General features: G+C 49.4%; 8 protein-coding genes across 8 annotated transcripts; 2 read left to right on the top strand and 6 right to left on the bottom strand.

Annotated features, from left to right (window-relative positions):
• Positions 1–526: 526 nt before the first annotated feature.
• On the bottom strand, positions 527–5,760 carry K444DRAFT_638896 (FH2-domain-containing protein; the record flags this gene model as incomplete). The annotated part of the gene is made up of 2 exons (XM_024884315.1): positions 527–2,151; positions 2,199–5,760. 2 exons carry the CDS (start codon positions 5,758–5,760, stop codon positions 527–529), a joined length of 5,187 nt encoding a protein of 1,728 aa, XP_024726311.1.
• Positions 5,761–6,712: 952 nt separating this feature from the next.
• K444DRAFT_549405 (uncharacterized protein) lies at positions 6,713–7,343 on the top strand (the record flags this gene model as incomplete). The annotated part of the gene is made up of 2 exons (XM_024876454.1): positions 6,713–6,850; positions 6,897–7,343. 2 exons carry the CDS (start codon positions 6,713–6,715, stop codon positions 7,341–7,343), a joined length of 585 nt encoding a protein of 194 aa, XP_024726310.1.
• A 300-nt stretch (positions 7,344–7,643) lies between these two features.
• On the bottom strand, positions 7,644–8,321 carry K444DRAFT_638894 (uncharacterized protein; the record flags this gene model as incomplete). Its single annotated transcript, XM_024884314.1, has 1 exon — positions 7,644–8,321. One exon carries the CDS (start codon positions 8,319–8,321, stop codon positions 7,644–7,646), a length of 678 nt encoding a protein of 225 aa, XP_024726309.1.
• A 1,444-nt stretch (positions 8,322–9,765) lies between these two features.
• Positions 9,766–10,563, bottom strand: K444DRAFT_299456 (uncharacterized protein). Its single transcript, XM_024871707.1, has one exon. The coding sequence runs from the start codon at positions 10,414–10,416 to the stop codon at positions 9,808–9,810; it is 609 nt and encodes a 202-aa protein (XP_024726308.1). The 5' UTR covers positions 10,417–10,563; the 3' UTR covers positions 9,766–9,807.
• Positions 10,564–12,778: 2,215 nt separating this feature from the next.
• Positions 12,779–13,700, bottom strand: K444DRAFT_622963 (uncharacterized protein). Its single transcript, XM_024882205.1, has 4 exons — positions 13,630–13,700; positions 13,437–13,556; positions 13,277–13,334; positions 12,779–13,099 (listed from the first exon to the last, which is right to left on the bottom strand). Exons 1-4 carry the CDS (start codon positions 13,678–13,680, stop codon positions 12,891–12,893), a joined length of 438 nt encoding a protein of 145 aa, XP_024726307.1. The 5' UTR covers positions 13,681–13,700; the 3' UTR covers positions 12,779–12,890.
• Positions 13,701–13,942: 242 nt separating this feature from the next.
• Positions 13,943–15,616, bottom strand: K444DRAFT_622962 (phosphoserine aminotransferase). The gene is made up of 2 exons (XM_024882204.1): positions 14,334–15,616; positions 13,943–14,284 (listed from the first exon to the last, which is right to left on the bottom strand). Exons 1-2 carry the CDS (start codon positions 15,441–15,443, stop codon positions 14,096–14,098), a joined length of 1,299 nt encoding a protein of 432 aa, XP_024726306.1. The 5' UTR covers positions 15,444–15,616; the 3' UTR covers positions 13,943–14,095.
• Positions 15,617–15,917: 301 nt separating this feature from the next.
• K444DRAFT_577850 (short chain dehydrogenase/reductase) lies at positions 15,918–17,419 on the top strand. Its single transcript, XM_024877587.1, has 3 exons — positions 15,918–16,087; positions 16,136–16,459; positions 16,515–17,419. Exons 1-3 carry the CDS (start codon positions 16,021–16,023, stop codon positions 17,276–17,278), a joined length of 1,155 nt encoding a protein of 384 aa, XP_024726305.1. The 5' UTR covers positions 15,918–16,020; the 3' UTR covers positions 17,279–17,419.
• Positions 17,420–17,741: 322 nt separating this feature from the next.
• On the bottom strand, positions 17,742–20,862 carry K444DRAFT_638890 (acetyl-CoA synthetase-like protein; the record flags this gene model as incomplete). The annotated part of the gene is made up of 2 exons (XM_024884313.1): positions 17,742–19,218; positions 19,268–20,862. The coding sequence occupies 2 exons, from the start codon at positions 20,860–20,862 to the stop codon at positions 17,742–17,744; spliced, it is 3,072 nt and encodes a 1,023-aa protein (XP_024726304.1).
• Positions 20,863–22,806: the final 1,944 nt, after the last annotated feature.

The following is a 22,806-nucleotide window of genomic DNA, read 5'->3' as shown; positions in this document are numbered from 1 at the left end:
AGGAGCGAAGGGGAACGTCCGAGGGCTGGGAAATACACGCAAATCGAGGGCTGAGAAGAGATCAACCTGTATAACCTGGTTGTCTCAGCCCACCTTGAACATTCGTTCACCTTTCCGCTCTCGGGCAAGAGCGTTCGACGTCGAGGAAGTAGACCAATTCCTCTCGTCTCTCATCCGAAGCTAAAGAAAGTAGAAACACGGGAAAGTTCCTAGTCAGACATCAAAAACTTTGAACAATCACAACGAGGGCAAAAGGACCAAGTATCCACGCTCAAATCTCCTCGATTCATTCATACTTTCACACCAACTCCCGCAACTCAAGAAACCGCATGCACGCACGCTATGCAGAAACGAATCACCCCTTTCATCGTACATCTTCCACACCCCTTCCTCCACTCTTTGACTTTCATCCGGTCGTCAATGCTATACTACAAACCCCAAACCCCACCTCCACCTTCCCTAGAAGACAAAGATGCCACACGAAGCATTAACATTACAAAGCTTTAATCTCCCCTCTTCCCAATCCCTAATCATCAAGCTCAATGGGCCTCTTCTCGCTGCCCTCCGGACTGGGCGGACTAACGACCACCTTTCCCTCCTCCTCATGTTCGCCCTGCTCCTCAATAATCGGCGTATCAGGGACTTCCTCCTCGCCTCCTTCATCACCTAAACTCCCTGCCGTACTGCTCGCCTTCTCCCTTCTTCTCCTTCTTGTCTTGCGCTCCTCATCAGCGTTATCCCTCCTCCTAGCCCTCCGCATGGAATCCCTCCTCTCGCTCGCCTCCCCATCATCCGCCGCGCCATCCGTACCTCTCATGCCTTGCAGTAGCAACGCCGCACGTTCTGCGATATCATCACCACCGTCACCAATCTGAATCTCAGGGCTGATCAGCCCGTCCGAAGAGATAGACTCAGGGTGTTTCAGCGACTCTTCGATCTCGGGGATCTCGTCTGGGTCAGGGATCTTCTGGCCCGAGGCTACACGGACTTGGTGGCGATTTTGCAGCCGTGCTCTTCGTCTGCGATCTCTTTGGTCTCTTGTCTGCGGGGCGGCCGCTCTGAGTTTCTCAAGTAGGGAGTCCATGGCACCAGTGGAGATAGGGGAGGGTGGTGCGCTGCCATCCGAAGACCCGGTTACTCTTAGCTGAGCATGTTTGCGCTTCATAGATGCCTCATTGCGCTTGCGGACCTTTTCTAACTCGATATTCTTCTCGCGCGACTTCTTCCACTCCGTGACGAAGATAGCGAGTTTGGCGAAGAAGTCACGGCGGGCGTTCTCATCGGTGGGATCTTCGCCGTAGAATACCATGATGTCGTCGTACGTGCGGACCATGTCGTCGAGGTAAAGCTGCATCTGCTCTGCCTTTCTTCTTGCATCCTTCATCGATCTTTGGACGACTTGGCTCACGCGGTCTTGTGGATGGAACTTCTTGGGGTCGCTGAGGTTACCAGAATCAAGAGACATCTGGACGTTCTTGATGTTGTCGATATAGCGTTTCGCATCTTGTTGTAACTGCTCCACATTGAGTTTCTGAGCTGTGATGACTCCGGCGATATCACCAGTGAAACCCTCCCACTCTGGATACTGGGTTCGGACAATACGTTCGACGAGATCCGCAAACGTTGACTCGTTCTTGTCATCTTTAACCATTCCAAGACGAGCAAGCGAGCTCAGCTTGAAACCACTTGCTTGCTTGTTCGAGTCGTTCATGTAGTTACCGATATCGAGAATGAGACCAAGGACATTCATCAATGATACCGAGTCTCGTAAGGATTCTGATACGGCAACAACGGACTTCAGTTTGCCAGAAACATCGTCATACTCAGCTTCGAACGTTCGTGTCAATGCCAGCGCCCGCATTCTCGACTTCCAGTAATGATGTAGCTCATACGCTGTTTGGAGGTATATTTGATCTTCTCGAGTGAGTTCTGAAGGATCTTGTTCGCGGTTTTCCTTGTTGGCATCTGGTCCAGTCCAATCTTTGCTGTATGGAGCCATTAACTTGGCGGTATTCTCAGGAATTGTACACATATCCTCCTTTTGTAGGAAGTCCATAACGACATTGTTGTCCAACACTTCCTTGTCACAGTGGATGATCATTTGAACAATCTTTTCAACGGGATAAGTAGAGAATTTGGCAAGCGAGATTTCTAGACATGATCAGTAATTTTCAAGCGGGGCACACATTTGTACTTACGGAAGGTTCTCATGAGATCGCTTGAGATGACCTGCTTCTTCTCCGACTTCTTGCTTGCACCTTTGCCAATCTGTTTGATTTCCTTGGCCATGAAGAGTTTCTCCACTTCGTCGAGTACACCCTTCCGAGAGAGTTCAGCATATTTCTCTTCCTTCTCAGCAGGTGTTGGAGCATGAGCAGCCCAATGCGTGGTCATAGGAGTATCAACCTTCTCCCAATGCAAAGCCTTGAGCTTCTTCTTGGGTCTAGCGACAGGTAATCCAAGGGTAGGTACAGCATTGTAAGCTGGCTGAGCAGCCAAGAAATTTCCACCCATCTTGCCCGGCATAGGAGGTGGTGGTGGAGGAGGCATGCCAGCGCTGCCTGGCATTGGTGGGGGAGGTGGAGGCGGTGGCGGGCCTCCCAAAGATCCGGGAGGAGGTGGGGGTGGAGGAGGCGGAGGAGGCGGTCCATTGAATCCAGGCGTCTGCCCTGGCATGGGAGGGGGAGGTGGCGGGGGTGCTCCATTGAAGCCAACAGTCTTAGGCGCACCTTCGTCACTGGGCGTCCTCGGCGAATCTGATTCAATGCTTGGATGTGAAGGCCCAGTGGTAACTCCATCACCATCTTCGTCATCGCTTGCATCGTATCGTTTGATTTTGGAACCCATCTCTTCCAGATATCCAGGAGTCTGCTTTGGTCGTCTCATCTCAACAAGACGAGGCTTCTCGTAAATTGCGCCATCCTCATCCTCATCCTCATCCTCGCCTTCTTCAAGGAGCATTTCTTGTGAGTTGACAGGTTTTCGAGGGATTCTGGTTTGTCGCGAAACGCTGCCAAGCATGCTATTCGTGTAGTCTCTTGGTGGGGTACTTCCTCCTGGAGGTCGTTCGCCGCCATCCATCTCCTCACGAAGAGCGCGCAACCTGTCAGATGGACCCGCTGCATCACCCCACACTCGGCCCTCCAGCTTATATTGCGTCTTTTGACGCTCAATTTGCATTTCAAGTCTGTCCATAAGTTTCTCTCGGTCAAGGATACCCTTCATCTGTGAAGGATCACTCTCACTCAAGGCAGCACTGCCACCCTTTGCAGCATTCGAAGCAGCAATATCTTGAGCATCACGAAGCATAAGGTAGAGTTCCCTCGTTTCAAGCTCATTCCTTTGAGCTTCCTTTGCTCTGACAGTTTGGATATTTTCAAGTTCGGCCTTCAGAGCATCTGCTTGCCGTCTCTGTACTTCGATGACTTGGGCCTGCTCTTCTAGCTGTCTTTGTAGTTTTGCAACCACACCATCGGCTCCAAGCTCGATTTGAGCTTTCATCTCATCACGCTCAGCCATTGCCGAATCGGCAATCTGGCGTGACTCAAGAGCTTCATCGAGAGCTTGGCGTGCTTCTGAATCCGTGTGGAGCTTGTCAAGAAGACTTTGAACTGTAAAGTTGAGACTTTGCTTGAGATCCATGTCTGGGAGGCGTCTGTCCATGGCAACATAGCTGAGCATTGAATCCACTAGCTGAAACATTCGTAGTCTCTCTTCTCCATCATTGTCTGGGATCAGCAAAAGATGTTGCATAGCAGACACAAAGTAGTCCTGAGTCCTACTGCCTTGGACCTTCTGCATGATAGCATCAACTATTTGAGCGGGATCATTGAGATCCTTGACTTCACCCTCGAAGCTATCTTTCATACTACTATTCTCGCGCTCCAGAAGATCCTCGTAGTCGATTGCTTCGTTGGCCCGGAATCGCTCAATCTGCTTATCTATCACATCGTACTGGAAACCTTCCATCTTCGTCAGGATCCGTTTGATTCCACATGCTGTAAATTGAGCTCGGATATGAACTCGGAGCTGAAGGTCTCTCTCGGGGGCGTCGATAATCATGTTGATCAAGAAGAGCGTAGCAACGGCGTACTCCATAAGGAGGTTCTCCATTCCAATGCCACCACTTCGGACTTCTTCACTAGCTCCAACAAGGCTTCCCATCTTCCCTCGGCCATCGACTGTGACCTCCACCACTCGCATCCAGGCATCGAAGCGGCCATTTTCTCCATGTTGGGCCTTGACATAGTCCATAGCCTGGATAACCTTGAGGTGGCCCTGGCCATCTGCCCAGTGACATAAGAATGTCAAAACTTCACTGACAAGCTTCCTTGTCGTTAACCTCGGCGATATCAGAGAAGTTGCTAAAGCAACAATGACAGGCTGGTGGGCCAATGCATCGTCTGCTCCAAATTTGTTGTTCATGAGCGCCTTTAAGCACTTGACTATATCGTATTCTCGGTCGAGATCTTTGTCACTAGTTGAGCCATCAGCTGGTGCCGGTCCCTGGGCTTGCCTTCTGTTGATCTTCCCTAGCACATTCGTGAGCGCTACCTGACCCTGACATTCTACAAAAGTCTTGACCCAGCCTATCGGTTGTGTTCGCAAGCTGACTGCCAAACTTTGTAGCTGCTTCGCGGATATGCTGTTGTCCATGACCTTCTTGACGAACCATTCTGGTGTTCCCTCCTCCTCGGCATTGGCGAGCATTTCCATTTCTCTGCCATATTGACCACCAATTGTTCCTGTCTGTCTATTCACAGTCCGCCGCTTCTGATCACCCTGCCATTCTGTCAATCGATCTTGGTGTACCAACGTCCATTTCTTTGCCGCAGGGTATGCCATCATCTGCCGGCGCGCTTGCTCTGGTAGATTGTGCCATCCCCGCTTCTGCATCAAAGCGAGGAATTGCTCCTCGATTATCCTATCGTCGGTCGGCTTGGTGAGGTTGAAGCTGTCGCTGAGGGATGCGGATGATCCATAGCCCTGCCCATGGTGGGGCAGCTTCGTGAGGCGGTGCGATTCTCGTGGATGTGAGGGTGATAAAGTGCTGCTGAAAGAACTGTTGGAATGTGAAGTCGGCATGGCTGTCCTAGAAGAGCTTCCAGAAGAGAAAACGCTTGAGCGTTCGGTGCTCCCATCTACGCTGGATTGGTCGAAGGAACTTCTGCCGTAAGATTGATTCGTCGAGTAGGAGTCATATCTCGAATTGTGCCCATTCATTGTGCTTGCCCCGCTTGCTCTTCCCGGCCCCCATTGTTGCAATTGCGTCGTGCGATTTCCTGTGGATGCCATTGTTATATTAGAAGCTCCTGGAGGAGGTCTGGGCCCAGATGGATGCGAACTGCCATTGGATAATGTGGAGGGGTCAAAAGATGGATATTGATGGAAGTCTCCGTTCGATTTATTGAGATGGTGTGGCAGAGGTTCCCTTCGAATTGGCATCTGGTCGCCTCGAGGCAGATAGTCCACCGGTATAGGCGACTTGCTGTCTGCCGTCACGCTGTCGTAAGGAATGGACGTAATCACCCCGGCCATCATGTTCAATCCAGACTGATCCGCACCAGGCGAATTCGGACGTTCTATTGACACAACTGACGAGCCTCGTGTATGTCGTGATGATCGTGAGCCAGAATCCAAATCGCCCCCCAGATATCTCCCCTCGTCACTGACATTTCTCTTGTCTTTCTTGCTGCTTCTCGAGAAGAATGACGACTTGCCCCCCGATGACTGCCTGGCTTTGGCGTCCGCTGCTGACATGACCAAAAGCTAACAAGTCAATGTTTCGAACGCCGTTATGTGTTATGGATCCCTAGTCCTGGCCGCGACTTCGATGCGCCGTCGTCGTTCAATTTCACTCGAGTCTTCTCCGTTGTCTCAGAACCAAGCCCTTCTCATCATGCCACATGGGCGACTTGTCACCGCTGTGGGACCACAGGTAGAGTGTATTCACCAGTACAGTAATCGTGCTATTAACGGCGGTGGTTAGCATGAAGGATCAAAGGTTCTGCGACGTGGGAGGAGCCAAGGTCAGCACCCAACGGGGGTTGACAGTAATTTGCCGCGGTCGGGGTCTTACCCAAGATTGTTCCTCTGTCACCACTCCGCACATATGTCACAACTGCAGTTCGAGTTCCAAGGGGGCAGATGTGAAGAATCTGGAGAAATGTTGTGTTATCGCGCGGCCCCGGTGATGCCCTTGTCGATATGGCCGTTCGTTTATTCGGAGCTGAAACCGTCTCCCTTGGGGGGTGCAGGCGTAAAACACTCTGGGGCACGGGCCCAAGGAAGGGATCCAAGTGTCAGCAGCCGTGGACGTGGGTGGCCAAGGAGAGTAAAGAGCGTTCCTTCAACAGATGCAAGAGAAAAGAGCGAAGTGAAGGTTGTGCCTGTGTCTGTGTCCGCGTGTATTTCATGAAGTCTCCATGTTGCTTCTCCTTAACGCGCCCCAATTAAGGCTTCCAACCCGACTAGTGGCAGTACCCCTGACGTTGAGCCGAGAATAGCTCGGCCATCGTGTTCCCTCTCCACCACTCAGCTCGCAAACCGCGCCCAGAAACTCCAGCTGGACAACCTCCATAGAAGAGTCCAATTTCTCCGACTAAGATTCGGAGAGCGATGACTGTTGTCGGCCCTGGTTGTTGCTGATCACGAGCATCCTCAAGCAGTTGCCAGAGCTCCTGCTCTGTGTTGCGACTTCCCGATCGTTCGAATGTCGTCCGAGCGGCAGCTGCACAACTTGGGTCTGTTAAGAAGGACCAACGGAGCCTCGTATATTCCTGGAACAGCACCGAACGCTGCAGGGAATGAAGACGATGATGTAAAGATGGGCGTGCTCTCGGTTCTGAAGGTAGGACAGTCCGGAAGCAGCTGTGGCCATTGCTGACGTCCCACAGACTCTTATCATTCCAGCGCTCATCTCCCTCATCCTCTATCTTGTCATATCCTATGCTGTGATCCCAACATGGAAACGATATCACGGGCGGTACAGTCAGTATCTGCCGTTGGAAACCATCAGCACCCGGACCACCTCCTGGCGACAACGAATAGGGAGTTTCCTGATTAAGAGTATACTACCCTCGACGTGGAGGACTGATTTCGGCCGAAATGGATTCGCGGTGAACGGACAGGACGGCAGTGATTTCGATGAAGAGGAGGGTGAGGAGTTGTATGAAGTTGATGAGAATAGGAGAGAGGCGTTGTCGTTAGATGCACGAAGAGGACGAAATGAAGATGGAAGCCGGCTCTCTCGGGATTTGGAAGAAGGATTCAAAGACGATAGCGAGGATGAGGATGAAGACGGCATACCGGATGAAAGACAGGGAAGGACACTATCTCGATGAAGCGGACAATGCACGACTCTCTATTATTCAGGAAGGACTCTCAATGATGCCAACAATGCACGACTCTCCAATGTCAATACACTATTATTATAGCCGAAGCAGTCGAAACAATAGAGACAATTAACGAGCATAATCACAACAATGGCTTAATCTAGGTGGGTATCATCAAAGGCAGCGCCAAGACCGCCAATCCAAACTCCAACAGCTACCTACACTTCTGCTGAAATGCCGCTTCCAGCCTCCGTCAAATCCTCGATTCTCGAATCAACGCCGAACATCACACCCAAGGCCTACAGAATACTACCACTCCACCCTATGCTCCCGCCGCAGCTCTTCATACAACCCCTCCAACTCCCTCCTCCATCCCTCCTTACTCTCCTCAATCCTCCTCTCAACACTTAAAATACTCCCCCTACAGAACGCCCCAAAGAACCCAGGCAATTGGATCCTCATGCCCACGAGCGCTTTTTCCTCCGCCTCCTGCCTCATCCGCAGAATCTTCAATCTCTCCTCCACTGCCCCACCACCAGCCCTACATATCCCGCACTTCCCCGGCATATCCGCGTCCCTCACCGGCCTCGGCTTTAGCTCAATGTCGAGCGGACGGACATGGTGCCCACATTCGCTATAAATCATCCTTCGCCTGCAATTCGGACAATCTTGATGTGTGGAAGCATCCTCTAGCCATCGAGAGATACACAGGGAGCCGAATATGTGACCGCAGGGAAGCATAACTGCTGTCTCGACCAGCCCATCAAGTCGCGGTTGTCCTATGACTTCCTTACAGATTGTGCAGCGGTAGGAAGGCTGTTCGTCGAGGTGCGCTTGGATTGCGTTTATCATTGGCGAGACTGTGAATGCCATCTTCATCTTATCCATCTTTGGCTTCGATATCGATACTCTCCTTCTTTCTGGTTCTGAGTGTTCTCCTTCGAGACCAGGTCCGAAAGTGTGGATAGAGATGAGCGGGCGGTACATGTGTACATGCAGTCAATATACTTCCTCTCCTAGACCACTCCCACACAATCACAAAAAGAAAAAGAAAATCCCATTCATAAGGTGGACAGGGACACGCGCTATATAAGACACCTTCCCTCCCTCCACATTCCTCGCCTCACCACCCATCCACCCCTCCATCCACAAATACCTCGCAAACCTGACCAGGCCCGGCGGCTACAACCCGAAGAAATGACAAGAGCAAGTGACCGCGCCCTCTACCCTCCTGCCCTGTTTTCAATTTATTTTTCACTCCCTTCTTTCCGGCTGATGGTAGGGTGTTGTTGAACTAAAGAGGCTCGCCCTTCGCATTCGCATGTCTGAATCAGGAATCTAGACTACGAGTTACGAGCACAGCTACGACTGCACATTTCAGGACTTTGCCTCTCCCTCTATCCATCTCCGTCCTTTTTCCCAACCTTCGCCACTCTCCATCCCAGCCTTCCAGCCTTCCAAATCCTCGAACTTAACCTCGAACTTTCAAGCCCCGAAATCAAGGTGCAGCACTCCCTTCTGCTTGTATGTAGAGCAAAACACAACACATGCGGCCCGTGCCATGACCTCACTCACGCCCTCGTATCTGCGAATCTTGACTCGCACTTCGGTACACCTTCCGGAACTTTTGGGGATCGTGTGATAGGCCGTCAGCGGCTGACCTTGTCAGGCTCAATGACATGCGTTCGCTGCAGGGTCGTTGATAAATCTTGGATACGGCGATTCGCGCGCGATTGGTAGGGATGAGTTCGCTTGGGTTAGGAGGGTGAGTGAGTGAGACCCCGGTCTTGTGATTGTTTAAGCGAAGGAAGGTGGAAAAGGAGGGTGATCACGTGCTCAGGGTTGAGACAAAAGGAGCTGGGGGTTGGAGAGCAGAAGGGAGACAGTTGGGGTGAATGGGTAGGAGCGAGGTACGGTTTGGTTGTCGATTGTTTGGTGATTGGGTGGTTGGGAATTTTAGGGCACTGGGTTCAAGCCAAGATCTTACATGATGTCTTTTAAGGCAGGGGAATGTGCGAGGGCACGGCTTGTACAGTGCCGAATGATTACATGTACATTTAAGGTGCTAGACTTACCAATAGATCTGGTACATTGACTGTTTGCAGAATTGGAAAAGGAGCAGAGAAGCAGTGAGATAAGTGGAAATGCAACTCATCATGAAGAAGAAGGGGCAACTGCACGAAGAGAGGTAAGAGAAAAGAGTTTATTATTTCTGAAGTACGTTCGGATCCATTAATTTTTGGGGAGAATATACTTGGGAATTAGATGTGAATTATGTGATGAAATATGCGAGGAGCATCTGCTGGCGTCAAAGACAAATGGGTATGAAGATTCCAGGCTTGCCTCCAACCAGAATCACCGTCCTTTGAGCACTGACGATGCTACGTAATTGTTGTAATATGAAGGGAAATATCAGCAAAACCGTAGTAGAGGGTCTTCCACCAAAGTCATATCCGCTCTCTAGCAAACTCGCCTAGTTCGGACTTGCCTGTCCTGGAGTTGCCTTGACCCTCGCCTCAAGAGCAGAAATTCTCGACTTCCTCTCGTTACGTTGCCGAAAGATATCCGCCATTCTTTGCATTACTTGTAGTTCTTGTTCTTGCCTCTCATCTTCTTCCTTGAGACGCAAAAGCTCCTTGTCCTCCCCACCGCCTGTACTTTCAAGTCCTGGCTCAAGTTTGACTTTTTTAACAGGTCCTCCCTCAATAGCAGTAAGAGTGCCTGCCATGGACGATACAGGGAGGTTCTCGAGGTAGGTTGGCTCGCCTTTGATAGTAGGTGTCGCGAGGTCAGGGATGCTGGCAGCTGATCGTTTGTTGGCTCGAGGGGGACTATCATCGACGATGATGATATCAGGCTGTGGTTTTTTGGCATTCGGAAGTGCTGCTGTCTGGACAGATTCCTCCTTGGTAGTTAGTGGAGGAGTTCGATTTGGTGGTGATTGGGTGTGTATGTCGACAGGTTCCTCCTTGACAGTTGGGAGAGCTGCAAGAACAGCGGTTGGGGACTTGGTTTCGGTTTCTTCCTTCCTGTCTTCTGGTGGTATCTCTCCCTTCTCCCAAAATGATCGGCGAAGCTTCATACATCAGGACCATGGTAGCAGTGAAGTCTGTTCCGGGGAATGTGCCTGTAGATTTTCAAACAAGGCTTGACTCTCTCGCTTGTATAGCTGTCCCCATCCTCGCCAACGATTTGGAATTTCGCCGAGTTCAAGAAGCTGCCTTTGGATCACTTTTGTATCCGCTCCTGGGCTAGCCTCTGATATTTTTTGCATTAATACTCGGTCTTTGTCATAAGCCTCCAAAATATTTTAGTCAGTAGACGGTTCACAGTTCGAGTTTGGGGAAGGAAGAACCATACCTGGAGAGTCTTGAAGCATGCTTGGCGTTCGCGGTCCATGAGAGAATCCCAAGGCTGACGCTCCATTGGAATTGAGCATTTGGCAATCGAGTTAGGTTCAAAGAATACTTAATCAAGCGTTAGTGCTTACCAGAAATGAGAAGGGAGTGCAAACCTTGACTCCGGCATAGATAATGGGCAGACCGGAGTCCATCACTATCGCACGTAACCCTCTTTCTCTTTGGAGGCTCAAGTGCTACTGTTGAAGTCCCTCCTTCGACCCTGGGACAAGTCAGTAGTCAGATAATAAAATAGGGATGTGTCAGAAGGTTCACCCGACTGCATGTGTAATTCCGTGCTTTTCAAAGCTTTTCTGGTCAACCGATTTTGCCTGGGTTAAGAGGTTGTCTTGATAGCGCTTCAGTAATCTCTGGAAATGTTTTCCCTGGCAATCTCGCAATGTCAGGTTTTTGTATTTATAGGTACAAATCGTGATATCACCAAGATCGAGTGGAGCAACACCTGGCACATCGGTCTCGTGGTTGGAAAGCGTTTCATCTAATTTGTGGTTAGTAAAGGATGGAATCGAGGTCCTTACAGAAATCACTTACCAATATTGAGCCCGCGAAATGTCAGAGTTGCGTCACGAGTTAACTTGCCATCTAACATAGCATAGTTGAACCGGTCCACAACATACTTTCTCCCTATTGGCAGAGGATCTTTCTGATCGGTCGGCTTATGAAGAATTTCCTGGCCAATGGAGGCTTTGTTTACTTTTCTGAGTACTTCTACAATAACACCGTCCCAGTCTCCATAGTCGAATCCCTTCTTAAGAGTAATCTCAACGGCGTACGCAGTGTTCTCGGGAATAATGTACCGAGTACATTCATGGCTGAGCTTCTCAGGATGTGGTGTGCCAAGCTTTTCGTACTCATCAAAGTACACCCGGGCAGACTCTTCGGCATCGAAAGGCGGCTTCACGAGGCGGACCTCAATCTCGGCACCTTGGGGACCGAGGAACACCATGATCAACAGCTGTGATCAACGAAAGTTCCTCTGAGGCACCAGAAACAAGTCAAAACTCCAGAGACGAGGCTTAAATCTGAGCTACCAGCATACCTCGCTGCAGAATCCAGCTTAAAGACGAATCTTATCAAGCAACAGACTAGAGTCAATCACCCAGAGCTCTGTGGGACTTCACAGTGATCGAGATTCGAATGTTCCAAATGGTCGGGGACTTTGAAATTGAAAGTGAGGGAATGTTGTGCAATCTCAAGAGCGATTTCAAATCCCGCCTGGGGAGAGGGGACACGGATGAGGTTGGAAGTGAGGAGTTATTGAGGCAGATAGAGTTCGAAAGTTGAGTTTGTGGTATGTTTGAAGAGGTCTGGTCTAATTCGGACTGATGGAAACGAGGAGTCGCTCGGGTGGGCCGTTTGAATGGGAGTTGTTGCGGGTGACGGTTGGTTGAGTTTGATGTGATGGAGATAATATGTTGTCTTGAATTCGTCGTTAGGATAAGTTGCCGACGAGGTTGAAGACTCGATAACAGGTAGAGGTGGTTGAAAGATTGAATGGACGTTGTTGACTGAATGCGGCTGAGTTCGGTATGAAGAAGGTGGGTGGTCTGGAGATGTTGTTGATGATGAAATGGGCTGGAGGCGAAGTAATATGTAGATGCGATGAGAAAAGAAACTCGAGGAGGTTGAAGATCTGATAGGCGGTTGAGGTGATTGAAGCTGTGACGAATGTAGGGTGGAAAGTTAGTTAGGATGGAACGTTAACTGAGGGAGGATTGTCGCTCTTCAGGTGGCGGAACTCCTCGGCGATGGGGTAGTTGCAGCTTGCATGTGAACAGGGGAAATAGAAGAGCTGAGAGGGAAGGTGAAGTAAGGAAGAAATGATCAGCCCTCGAAGAGCTGGGAAGGTTAGAAGAATGGCCGGAGGTGCGTGAATAAGCGACAAATAGGAAGTAGAATTGAGGTTGTTCTGAAGAAAAAAAAGGGGTAATGGAGGTGGGTGGCTCTCTGAGACGAGTAGAGGAAGGCAGATTAAGCGATCAGTGAGAGACTTCTCCACGTGTGAGATTTGGGAAGGAAAGTGTGATCAAATTCAGCATACTTCTCTCGTCTTTCTCACCCACAGCAGATCAATTTGCCAACTATCAAATTACTCTCTGAACAGCCTCTCCTCCGGTGCCTCGTCGTGGGCTCGATTCTACTTCCTAACTTCCGAAATCCTAGCAAACACCTCCCCTGGATCCAAATAAACATCAAATCTTTTCAAGATAGCCCCGCTCTCGTTCTTCCTCACATCAACCAAATGAAAGACCCCCATTGCCGGGATCTTGATCAACTTGTTCTCAGGGTCGTTCTTAACGATATAGGAGATCGTACAAGCTTGGAAGATTTTGTTGGGCGTAAGGTCTGTCTGTTGTTAGAAGAGAAGATGTGAGAGTATGCATTTGCATCTTCATTTGGTGGTTATGTTGCACTCAATATCCCAGAACTTCTAGTATATTGGGAGATTCTTGGTGTGAGAAGTGAATCTCTGTATAGAAATTGACTTCATCTTCATCCAAAGCGAGATTCACAGTGACTTACTAAGTTCAATGATCTCATGCTTCATGCTCTCCAACAGTGGGAAGACACCACCAAAGAACTTCTCATCACAATCAGCGAATGATACATTCATATGATTTATACGTTAAATTTTTTGAGGCGTGTTGTTTGAGGCCATGTGGAAGGCATTGCAAAATATTACCCTTTCAATGCTATCCAACCCAACCAATAACTCCATATTTGCATACTGCAACACCGCATCTTTGGTGTAAAACTTCTGTAAACTCGTTGTATCCAGAGAATCAGCTGCTGTAACGTGGAACTATATTTAATTCAGTATGAGCACTTATAGAAGTTGGATAAGGGGAATAGGGAGGGAAGGGAAGTAATCTTACCTTCTTAACCCACACTTCTGCTTCGGAGAGAGATTTGAAATGGGATGTCATTTTGAAGGATTGAATTGGATTGAATTGTACAGATTACTACGAATGCACTGGGGAGGGGGTTCAAAGACTAGGTGAGAAGCGCAGAGGAGAAAAGGCGCACGTGACTTATCCATTTTGGGGCTTGATTTGAAATCAAATCGGAGGTAAGAAAAGAGGCGATTACCAAGAAACAATGTAACTGGACAACCGAGAACAACCGAGGGATTCTTGAAAAAACGTACCCACTGGCTCTCGAACAATGATCTCATATTATGGCTGAAAGGCGACATGTTCCAAAGCTTCCCAAGCCAACCTCTCTAAATCAGTAAGTCTAGGAGCAAACTTTTATAGATTGAATGTCCTAACTACTGTCGGAAAAAAATATTCCATGGAATGCAAATGAACCAGGCCAAGGAGGAACAATCAAGTGAAAACTTCATTTCCTCGGTTTGGCAGCAAATTCCTCAATGTACTTCGCCAGCTTCTCCGCACCTTCCAAGGATATCGAGTTATAGTTGCTAGCCCGGATGCCACCAACGCTTCTGTGGCCTTTGAGTCCGGTGAGACCAACTCCGACTGAGCCTTCCAGGAATGTTTTCTCAGAATCATCGATGCCCGATTCCAGCTTGTTCTAGGTTAGCGGGATACATTCAGGTTGAATATACGGGACTCACATGTGTGACTCGAAAGCAAATGTTCATTCTTGAGCGTACACTCTTGTCTGGGACGACTTTGTATGATTCCGGATGTGCGTCCAGTGCGGCATATATCAAGTTCGCTTTCTTTTCTGACAGAGCTTGCTGCCCATCCACTTTGTTGGGGAACGTGTTGAGCGACTTTTTGAGAACTTGGCCAGCAATGAAGACGTCGAAGATGCTGAGGGTGTTGTAAAGACTATTGTTCTTGGCAATGGTAGAATATTGAAGAACAATCGGGCCATTGGGAATACCTAATTTCCGTACAAGCGATGGCTCTGCATTCGCAACGGTAGGTGGAAGCAGACTCTTCTTAATAACGACCACGGTGACTCCAGTGCTCCCCAAATTCTTTTGTGCTCCGAAGAAGATGACTGAGAAGTTCTTGATCGGCACCCGTCTGGAGAGAATATTCGAGGACATGTCTGCCACCACAATCGGTTCATCAACTCCCTTCGGCGCCAGAACCGCGGGAAACCGGGGAAACTCCACACCATCCACCGTCTCATTGTCGCAGTAGTACACCATCGCCGGGTTCTTCGAGAGCTTCCATGTCGATTCCTCCGGTATCTTGCCAAACTTCCCTCCATTGACCTCCCTCGCATCTGCTGCCACATTGACGTGTTCCGGGCCGATCAACCTCGCGGCTTCCTGACTAGCCTTCAATGACCAAGATCCAGTGACGAGGTAATCGATCTTCAGCTCTTCATCGACCGCCTTTTGTAGCTCCTTTATGACATTCTCCGGTAGCTGTTTGTTGTCCTCGACCCCAAGATCCTTCAGGATCCTCTGTTTCCGTCGCTCCACCCAAACTGCAACCAGATTGTACACAGTCGCCGAGAACTCTCCACTTCCACCACCCTGCATGAACAATATGTCATAGTCGTCTGGTACATCCAAATATGTGGCTAAATCCTTCTTTGCTTCATTGACAATATTCGACGCCAGCTGTGACCTATGAGAATGCTCTGCAAGCCCTAAGCCGGTGCCATTAAAATTCACCAAAGATGCTGCTGCAGTCTCTAGAACGTCCGTAGGAAGAAGAGCTGGTCCGGCCCCAAAGTATGTGATATCTGCTCGCTCCGGCATATTGTATTTAAATGTTCGGGGATATTCGGGACAATCGCCTCTGGCTCCGTTAGATATCTGTCTGGAAGAATTGAAGCCCAGGGAGTTGATTGAATGTATCGGAAGGATATGGAACATTGAGGGCATGGAGCATCTAAACGTTCAAAGCTCATCTCGGACAATGAATCATTGGGTCCTCCTGATGTATGTCTATTTTCTCCGATTGCGGAGGGCGCACAGCAATCCGCGTGGGGGGAATGTACTCAAAATGAGAAACCATTACTTACAGTATTCAGTGTCTATCCAATGTTCGAGGAAAGCTCTAAACAATCTCAATTGTATGGTCTCCTGCAAGGGTTATTTTTTTGTTGGATGAGTCAGGTCAAGGTTCCCCAGATTTTTCATTTCGTACAGTAGTGGGGTTCGGTGCCAAGGAATGCCCCTGTTGTCAGCCTCGCCTCAATTGCCGACGACACACCTCAGCCTCGTATTCCTCCAACTGCCGATAAGTCCGTCTCCTTCTCTTTCCTCCTATCCCTTGGGACGAAAATGCTTCAAGTTTCTCATAAAGTCCATTGACTCAGGGTGAGAAGGCACAATGGCCGAACGCAAGATGTCAGAGGCAGCGTCCGCGACGAAGATCCCCATTCCCGCAGCTTCCTTCCGTGAGTGCCCCTCATCGCAAGAACGAGCATGAAGCTGACAAGCAGCAGCAACACACAACTCACCTCGCGTCTGGTTCCTCACGTCGTCGCTATCACCTCTAGCTGTGCGGTTGATCAGACTCCTACTTGCGCATGGAGATTACGTCGCAGCCGGCCTGCCACCCCACGAAATCGAAGACGAGGACCGAAGTGCAGAGTTCAGAGAACTGATCAACGAGTGCAAGAGCGGGGGGAGAGATAGAGAGGGATGGAAGGACAGGATACGAGGGATAAGATGTGATGGGCGAGTGATGGGACAATGTGGTGCTGCTGTTGCAGAAGCAGTTGAAGTTTTTGGACGGATTGATATTTTGCTTTGCTGCACATCAGAAGGTATCCTTTTCCTCTACCCATTTCGTTTTCTCTGCACGAGCTAACAATCGGATAGCGGTAGTAGGCACAGTCGAAGAACTCTCCACCAACGCAGCAACCCAAAACCTGGTCCGCGACCAATTCGAAACAATATTTTTCAGCCAAGTGAACTTCATAAAAGCCACACTCCCCCTTCTAAGAGAAAAGCACACCGGACATTTGATAATCCTGACTGGAATCGGAGGTCACATTGGGACACCTGGGACGCCAATATACTCGGCCGCGACCTGGGCGCTGGAAGGATACTGCGACTCCTTGGCATATGAAATCGCGCCCTTTAACATCAAACTTACGATCGTGCAACCAAATAAAGAGATCTCGGTGCTTACGAATAAGATTACCTTTGCACCACAATTACCCCAATATGAAAGCTCGATTAACCCAGCACCAGGCTTGCGAGACATCTTAACCAACGTGGTAAATCTCCACCCCGAAACCCGCATCAACGACCCCTCACGCCCCTCCTCCTCCAAGAAGAATAAAATAGTCTCCCGGTACCCACGCCTGCCCAGTGAAGCTCGAGACCGACTAGTAATGGAGACAGTACACGCTTTGACAGCAATAGGGGGTCACGAGAATCCTCCAGCGAGACATATCGTAGGGTTCGAGGGCGTAAACAGCGTGAAAGAGAAGCTGAAGACTGTTAGTGAGGAGCTGGAAGACTTTGTCGAGGTGAGCTGTGCGGTCGATATTTTTAAGAGTGATGTGGGACGGGCTGCGCTGAGCGGTGCGAAGGTGGACGCGCATGCCGTACCTCTAGGGGCGGGGCCTTCGAGTTGAGGGGGGGGGGAATAGCAATTAAAGAGATATCAAGATATTAATACAATAAACCACTGCTGGTTTGGACATGGAAATTGAGTGTTCGGGGTTCTTTCCATATACGGATGCCGAAGGTTTTGCGGAGTGATAATTCAAATTTCCCCCTAGGTCACACAGTCACACTCTTCCGGATTCAGATTGCTGCGAGTCTGCGAGATATTTAAGTCTACATAATCCTTAATGTTCTACCGAATGATGGGACAAAGTTCCCAATGTGATCTAGAGCTATTCGTACTTTCAGATGAGCCTTTCTATTCCAACGATCCTAGATGTTCAGCGGAGTGCTGGATTAACACTTTCAATGCTCGCAGAAGAAATGGTACTTTGAAATCAACGTGTTTTAATTGCAGGGTGGAGTTGCTTTTGATTTACCATTTATGCTTTTCTCTAGTCCCACTGTGCCATTCTGATACGTGGCATTCATTCAAAGTCCTCTTGCCTCCATCACTTTCTTAAAGGTTCTGATGAAGCCAGTAAGGTGTGGAGGGCTGATCATTGTCCGATGCGTACCACCGACCTCAGTGAACGTAACACTTCCCTCGCCATCTTCCACAAACTGCCCCCACAGCGCAATAAAATTCATAAACCACTCATCAGTCGTCTTCGCAGGAACTAAGCCAACCAGCGGACCCGTGTAGAAGACATCCATCTTGCTGACCACACCCGTCGGCTCCCAATCACACACAGTCTTCTTCAGATGCAATGCCAAGTTTGCCCAGTTATCAAGCTTCTCCTTCGTCATGCCAAGCTCCTCAATCCGATGCTTCGGAGCCATCATGAAGATAGCATCGAGGACTTGGGAATGGGAACAGAGGCGGTAGGCAGGCATAGCCTTGTACGCAAACTCCTCCGTGCAGAGACCCAGGAAAAAAGCAATCGTCAAGCTGACTTCGTACCAATCGTACTTGCGGGCTCGCTCCTGCTGAAATGGTGCCTGGTCGAGAACGGCGAGCATCTTAACTTCGTCGCCAGCAGCCTCTAACAGCTTTGTGATCTCAAAGGCGGGAAAGCTGCCGAAGGAGTAGCCGAGGAAGGCGTAGGGACCGGTGGGCTGGACTTTTTTGATTGCGGTGTGGTATGTGGTGATGAGCTCGTCGAGGGTGGAGAAGAAGAGTTCATTGTCGAAACCGCGGGCGCGGAGAGCGTAGATCGGGCGGTCGGGGAAGTGGCGGGAGATGTTCATGAAGGACAGTACTTCGCCGGTGCCCGGGTGGAAGAGGAAGAGGGGCGTCTTGGTGCCTTCGGGCTGTAGGGCGACGACAGGGTCGTACCTGTGCTTTTGGAGATGCTCGAGCGCGATTGCTAGATCTCGGATCACAGGCTTGGAGAAAAAGACGGTGATGGGTATTTCGGGGATATCGAGGCTGCGCTGTAGGTGGAGACGGAGCTTGAGGAGATCGATTGATGAGATACCAAGCTTGAATAGGTCGTTATGGACGCCTAGCTCGGCACCAGTGGTGTTCAAGAGCGAGTTGCAAGCATCGACGATGGTGAATTCAGTTCCAGTTGAAGCAGGCTCAAATTCAGGGTCTTTGTAGCAAACAACCAGTTCCTCATCGTGCTTGATCAGGTAATCATATTTTCCCTCTTCAAAAGCTGTTCTGATTTTGGACCGAGGAAGCTTTCCTAGAGAAGACTTCTGGAGGAAGTTTGCGTCAAGGGGGAGAATCTTGTCAGGACGCGTGCCACAATGAGTAACCACAACCTTCGAGATCAATGCTGCTGCGTGAACTCTAGGACTTGGATCAGAGATATTATACGATGGGAGGTAGACAACGACGATAGATTCAGTTTCTGAATTCGTAGCTCGATGCGCGAAGACGGCAACGTGTGACGGTGTGACACCGGGAATCTTTGCAATCTCGATTGCGGATTCAATTGCTTGCGGATGATGGCTTACACTGACTTCAGTCAGAAAAGCCCAAATAGAAGGTTGTGGTATATGCTTACCCATTGAGAACAACTGTATCCTTGTCGCGACCAGTTAAGTGAAGACGACCTTTAGAATCCTTGAAACCTCGATCACCAGTCTTGAACCAGCCGTCTTCCGTAAAACTCTTCACTGTGGCACACTTGTTATTGTAGTAACACTTGAAGACTACCTCACCCTTTACCTGTAACTCTCCAACCTCGTTCTCGGCAGCAGAGGAGCCGTCTTGAAGGCGAATTCGGAAATTCATACCCGGAATGCACTCTCCAAGGCAAGCGAATTCCGCGTTCCTACCAAGGTCGTATATAGGGCAATCGATAGTGTTGTAAATGGAGCCTGCGCATGTCTCTGTCATGCCAAAGCCAGGGCGAATAAATGACTTTGGTGCACCAAAGTGGTGGAGTAGATTCGTCAGCGTTTCGCAGGTCTGGACTACATTTGACTCGCCTCCAGAGACCAAAGCTCGGAGATTCGACAAATCGACAAGTGCTCTCTTAGGCAATTGAACTCGATCTTCTCCATTTTGTCTCGGTCTGATGGGGATTTGGAACGTGCTGGATGGTCGATAGGCTACCCGAGCCGGATGTACGTTCTCTTCCTTCAAGGGTGTTTCCAAGAGCCGTCGGACGAGATTTGCAAGGAAGAAGTTGGGGGCAAAAGTGTAAGAAACCTTGTGCTTCGAAAGCTTCTCCACGAATACCATCGGCTCTGCGAGAACTGCTGCGCTGGGAACGTGAATTTGAATAGCTCCTAGACTCATGGCGTGAAGGTGGATTTCCAGCAGATTCGCAACGTGATCCAAGCCAGTCCAGTTGAGGAAGACATCGTCCTCGGTAGTATGGTGGAGTAAGCTCTTACCAACAACGGCATGCAAAATCTGGCTGTGTGTGAGTGCCACGGCTTTCGAGTTCCCCGTGCTTCCAGATGTCAGCATGAGGACGGCTACATCATCTTGGGACTTCTTATAGCCTCCCAGAGAAATAAGTTTGCTGTCCAGAAGATGTGTAGGTGTTGCTTCGAGCTCTTCGGTAGTTTTCAATTGAATATTGCCCAGATCAGCGAAATCCTTTGCCAGCTCTTGGGTCGTGATAATAAGGGGGTTGTTCAGTAATTTTAGGACCGAGGTCAGGTGTTTCCGTCTTGGCAAGCCATCCTTCGAGACCGGAGTTGACATGCAGGGGATGCCGCCGGCCGCAACAATGGCCCAAAAGTAGATTATGGCAACGTAATGGCTGTTAACATGAAGGAGAACAATATTGTTATTCTTAAGGTTCAGATGCGGGAGTAAATGCAAAGCTCGCTCATCTGCTGTCCTTGACAAGGCATTGTAAGACAAAGTAATATGGCCTTTTTCGAGAGGGGAGCCGTAAAGGATCATTGCCTTGCCGGTCGCATGTTGAGCAGTCTGGGTGAGGGTCTGTAGCAATGTTTGCGCCATCTTGGGTCTTTGTTTGTGGACTGTAGCTTGAAGAGGGACGTGGTTCGACGACCTGGGTGATGCAGAGATCGGAGAGCTTGGAAACAATAACCCAGTGCTGGCATCGAGATACCATCTTCGCTTCCCCCTATTCACTTCGACCCCCAGAGGCTCGAGAGACGTCACCGACATCGTCATTGTCAATAAATAACAACAATTCACCTCTCACTACCACCGGCTCACTTTTGAAGCTTGTAGATACCACTTGGCTTTATAAGCTTAGTAAAGTAAGCACTCAGTGCTCGATTATGCAGACTTTCAGAGGAAACAGGAAATCGTTCGTATCATAGCACTAAATCAGATCATAAACCCAGATGCTCTGAAACAAAGGGCCCCAAAATTGTAGACAGTCCCAAACTTCGGGAATTTGATGGACCACCTCCGCTTGGTTTTAAATTGGAGGTCCGATGTAAGAGAAGGTGGTAAGGAGTCGAGAAGAAATTTAGATCACGTGACGAATTCCTGACCGTCTGCAGCGGTTGATAGGCTTCTCGGGCCGACTCGATTCTAGCACTCTCCTGGCCGAAAATTCATAAGAATTTGCTGTAAAGTGCTTACGCAGAGCTCCAATTTTGGCTTTTTCCAAGATTATCGGCCACCGGTCGTGGCAACAGAGAGTTGGATACTCTCCAATGCGGCCAGAAACACCGAACCAGAAACGACCCGCTGCGAAGATCCAGAGACCTTTATGTAGGCTATAGTATATGCCACGATAGGTCAATTTCCTGTGGAGCTTTCAACTTGGCAGGAATGTGCAAGGTTGGTTTGCACGTTTGAAATTCGTAGTAGCGCACAGAATATCAAGAGCTTTCCGGTCACAAAAGGATGACCAGGAGACTGGATAATTGGCCTCGAGCTTGAATAAGCCGACAGGTAGCTCCTATGCTATGAAGCAGTCCTGGAGAAGCATTAGTATATTTGAGTAACATGGCAATGGGGTTGAACCTGAAGCATCTCTGCTTAAAATGCACTTGAAATGTATAGGAGATCTTGAATCAAATGTTTCTTCGAGACTGATTTATGGCAAAGCAGCTCAAGCTGATCGGGAGAGGTTTGCATTTGTAAAGAGGGAGACATGAAGCTGGTAAAGTATTTTCGGGGAACACGGGGATCTTTCACTTCCTGAGTGAGTGTACCACTCTGGATACCGAGAGAGAACTTGGTCTGTTGATTCATTTCTGCCTGGCCTCAAGGTTACTCAATATGGCTGGCGGAACCGGAAGCATGGCTTACCGGCATACGGCTTGCGTAACATTTCATGAAAAGAAATGTTTGCGTTGCACGCAGTAACGGGACGTGGCAGGGCCTAAGGTTTCGAGGGTCATTCGAACCGGAAGAGCTAAGCCAGTGGATTGCATTTACGTTAGTCATAGGTACCGATATGGACGCTGGCTATGATTGTAGGAACATGAACAAAAACGCGTTGAGGTAACCGCTTCAGAGAGGTCTTTCAAACCACGTCCACATAAGTGAGTGCTTGTTTGAAGATTCTGCCGGGTCTGTCAAACAGCCTTGATACAAGTCAATTCCCACGTTCCTCGATATGCTTGGAGTGAGGTGCCTGAGATTGTAGGAGTTACTCTTACCTTTGTCGCCCATAAGGATGGCCGCTGCATCTAGCAATATTTGAAGATCTTGGAAGATATATAGCATCTCTTTGAGCAAAGGCGATTGGTAACTTCCAAAAAATCACCAGGTCTGGGTATTGTCGGAGTGGAGTGTTCCAAGTCGTTCTTGCCCCGCTACCTTGATCAAGCAGCGTCGTAGTGTCTACTTGCTGTCGAATGCCTAAAATGGCCGATGGGCCTCTCTGAACAGCGTCTGAGCGTCACTTCGCACGTTCTAGAGAATGTTTGGGGATGGTGAAGAGGCGGTGAAATCGAAATCCCTTCACTGAGGGCTGGGGAGACAGGTTGTACAACATTCAGGTCGGCTGCGGTGGAAGGATTGCAGCGATGCTCGTGATGATGCGGGTCCTAGATTACTGGAATAGGAGTCCTTGACATGAACAGGGGATCAACAAGATACCGAGGGATCGAATGCTAGGCGCTTAGGGACTACGAGTAGAAACAAAGCAACGGA

This window comes from Hyaloscypha bicolor (genome assembly GCF_002865645.1).
Source record: "Hyaloscypha bicolor E unplaced genomic scaffold K444scaffold_191, whole genome shotgun sequence".
Classification (NCBI taxonomy): Eukaryota; Fungi; Ascomycota; class Leotiomycetes; order Helotiales; family Hyaloscyphaceae; genus Hyaloscypha; species Hyaloscypha bicolor.
Note: the sequence above shows the minus strand (reverse complement) of the source record. Positions and strands in the feature narration are given on the sequence as shown.

Bases quoted from the DNA above. Each gene is read 5' to 3' on its own strand.
- K444DRAFT_299456 (XM_024871707.1), bottom strand. From the start codon at position 10,416: ATGAAGCTTCGCCGATCATTTTGGGAGAAGGGAGAGATACCACCAGAA.
- K444DRAFT_622963 (XM_024882205.1), bottom strand. From the start codon at position 13,680: ATGACATCCCATTTCAAATCTCTCTCCGAAGCAGAAGTGTGGGTTAAG. The intron at 13,557-13,629 runs GTAAGATTACTT...AATTAAATATAG, and splicing joins CAGAAGTGTGGGTTAAGAAG to TTCCACGTTACAGCAGCTGA. The intron at 13,335-13,436 runs GTAATATTTTGC...TGTGATGAGAAG, and splicing joins GGTTGGATAGCATTGAAAGG to TTCTTTGGTGGTGTCTTCCC.
- K444DRAFT_622962 (XM_024882204.1), bottom strand. From the start codon at position 15,443: ATGCCGGAGCGAGCAGATATCACATACTTTGGGGCCGGACCAGCTCTT. The intron at 14,285-14,333 runs GTGAGTCCCGTA...ACCTAGAACAAG, and splicing joins TTTGCTTTCGAGTCACACAT to CTGGAATCGGGCATCGATGA.
- K444DRAFT_577850 (XM_024877587.1), top strand. From the start codon at position 16,021: ATGGCCGAACGCAAGATGTCAGAGGCAGCGTCCGCGACGAAGATCCCC. The intron at 16,088-16,135 runs GTGAGTGCCCCT...GACAAGCAGCAG, and splicing joins CATTCCCGCAGCTTCCTTCC to CAACACACAACTCACCTCGC. The intron at 16,460-16,514 runs GTATCCTTTTCC...ACAATCGGATAG, and splicing joins GCTTTGCTGCACATCAGAAG to CGGTAGTAGGCACAGTCGAA.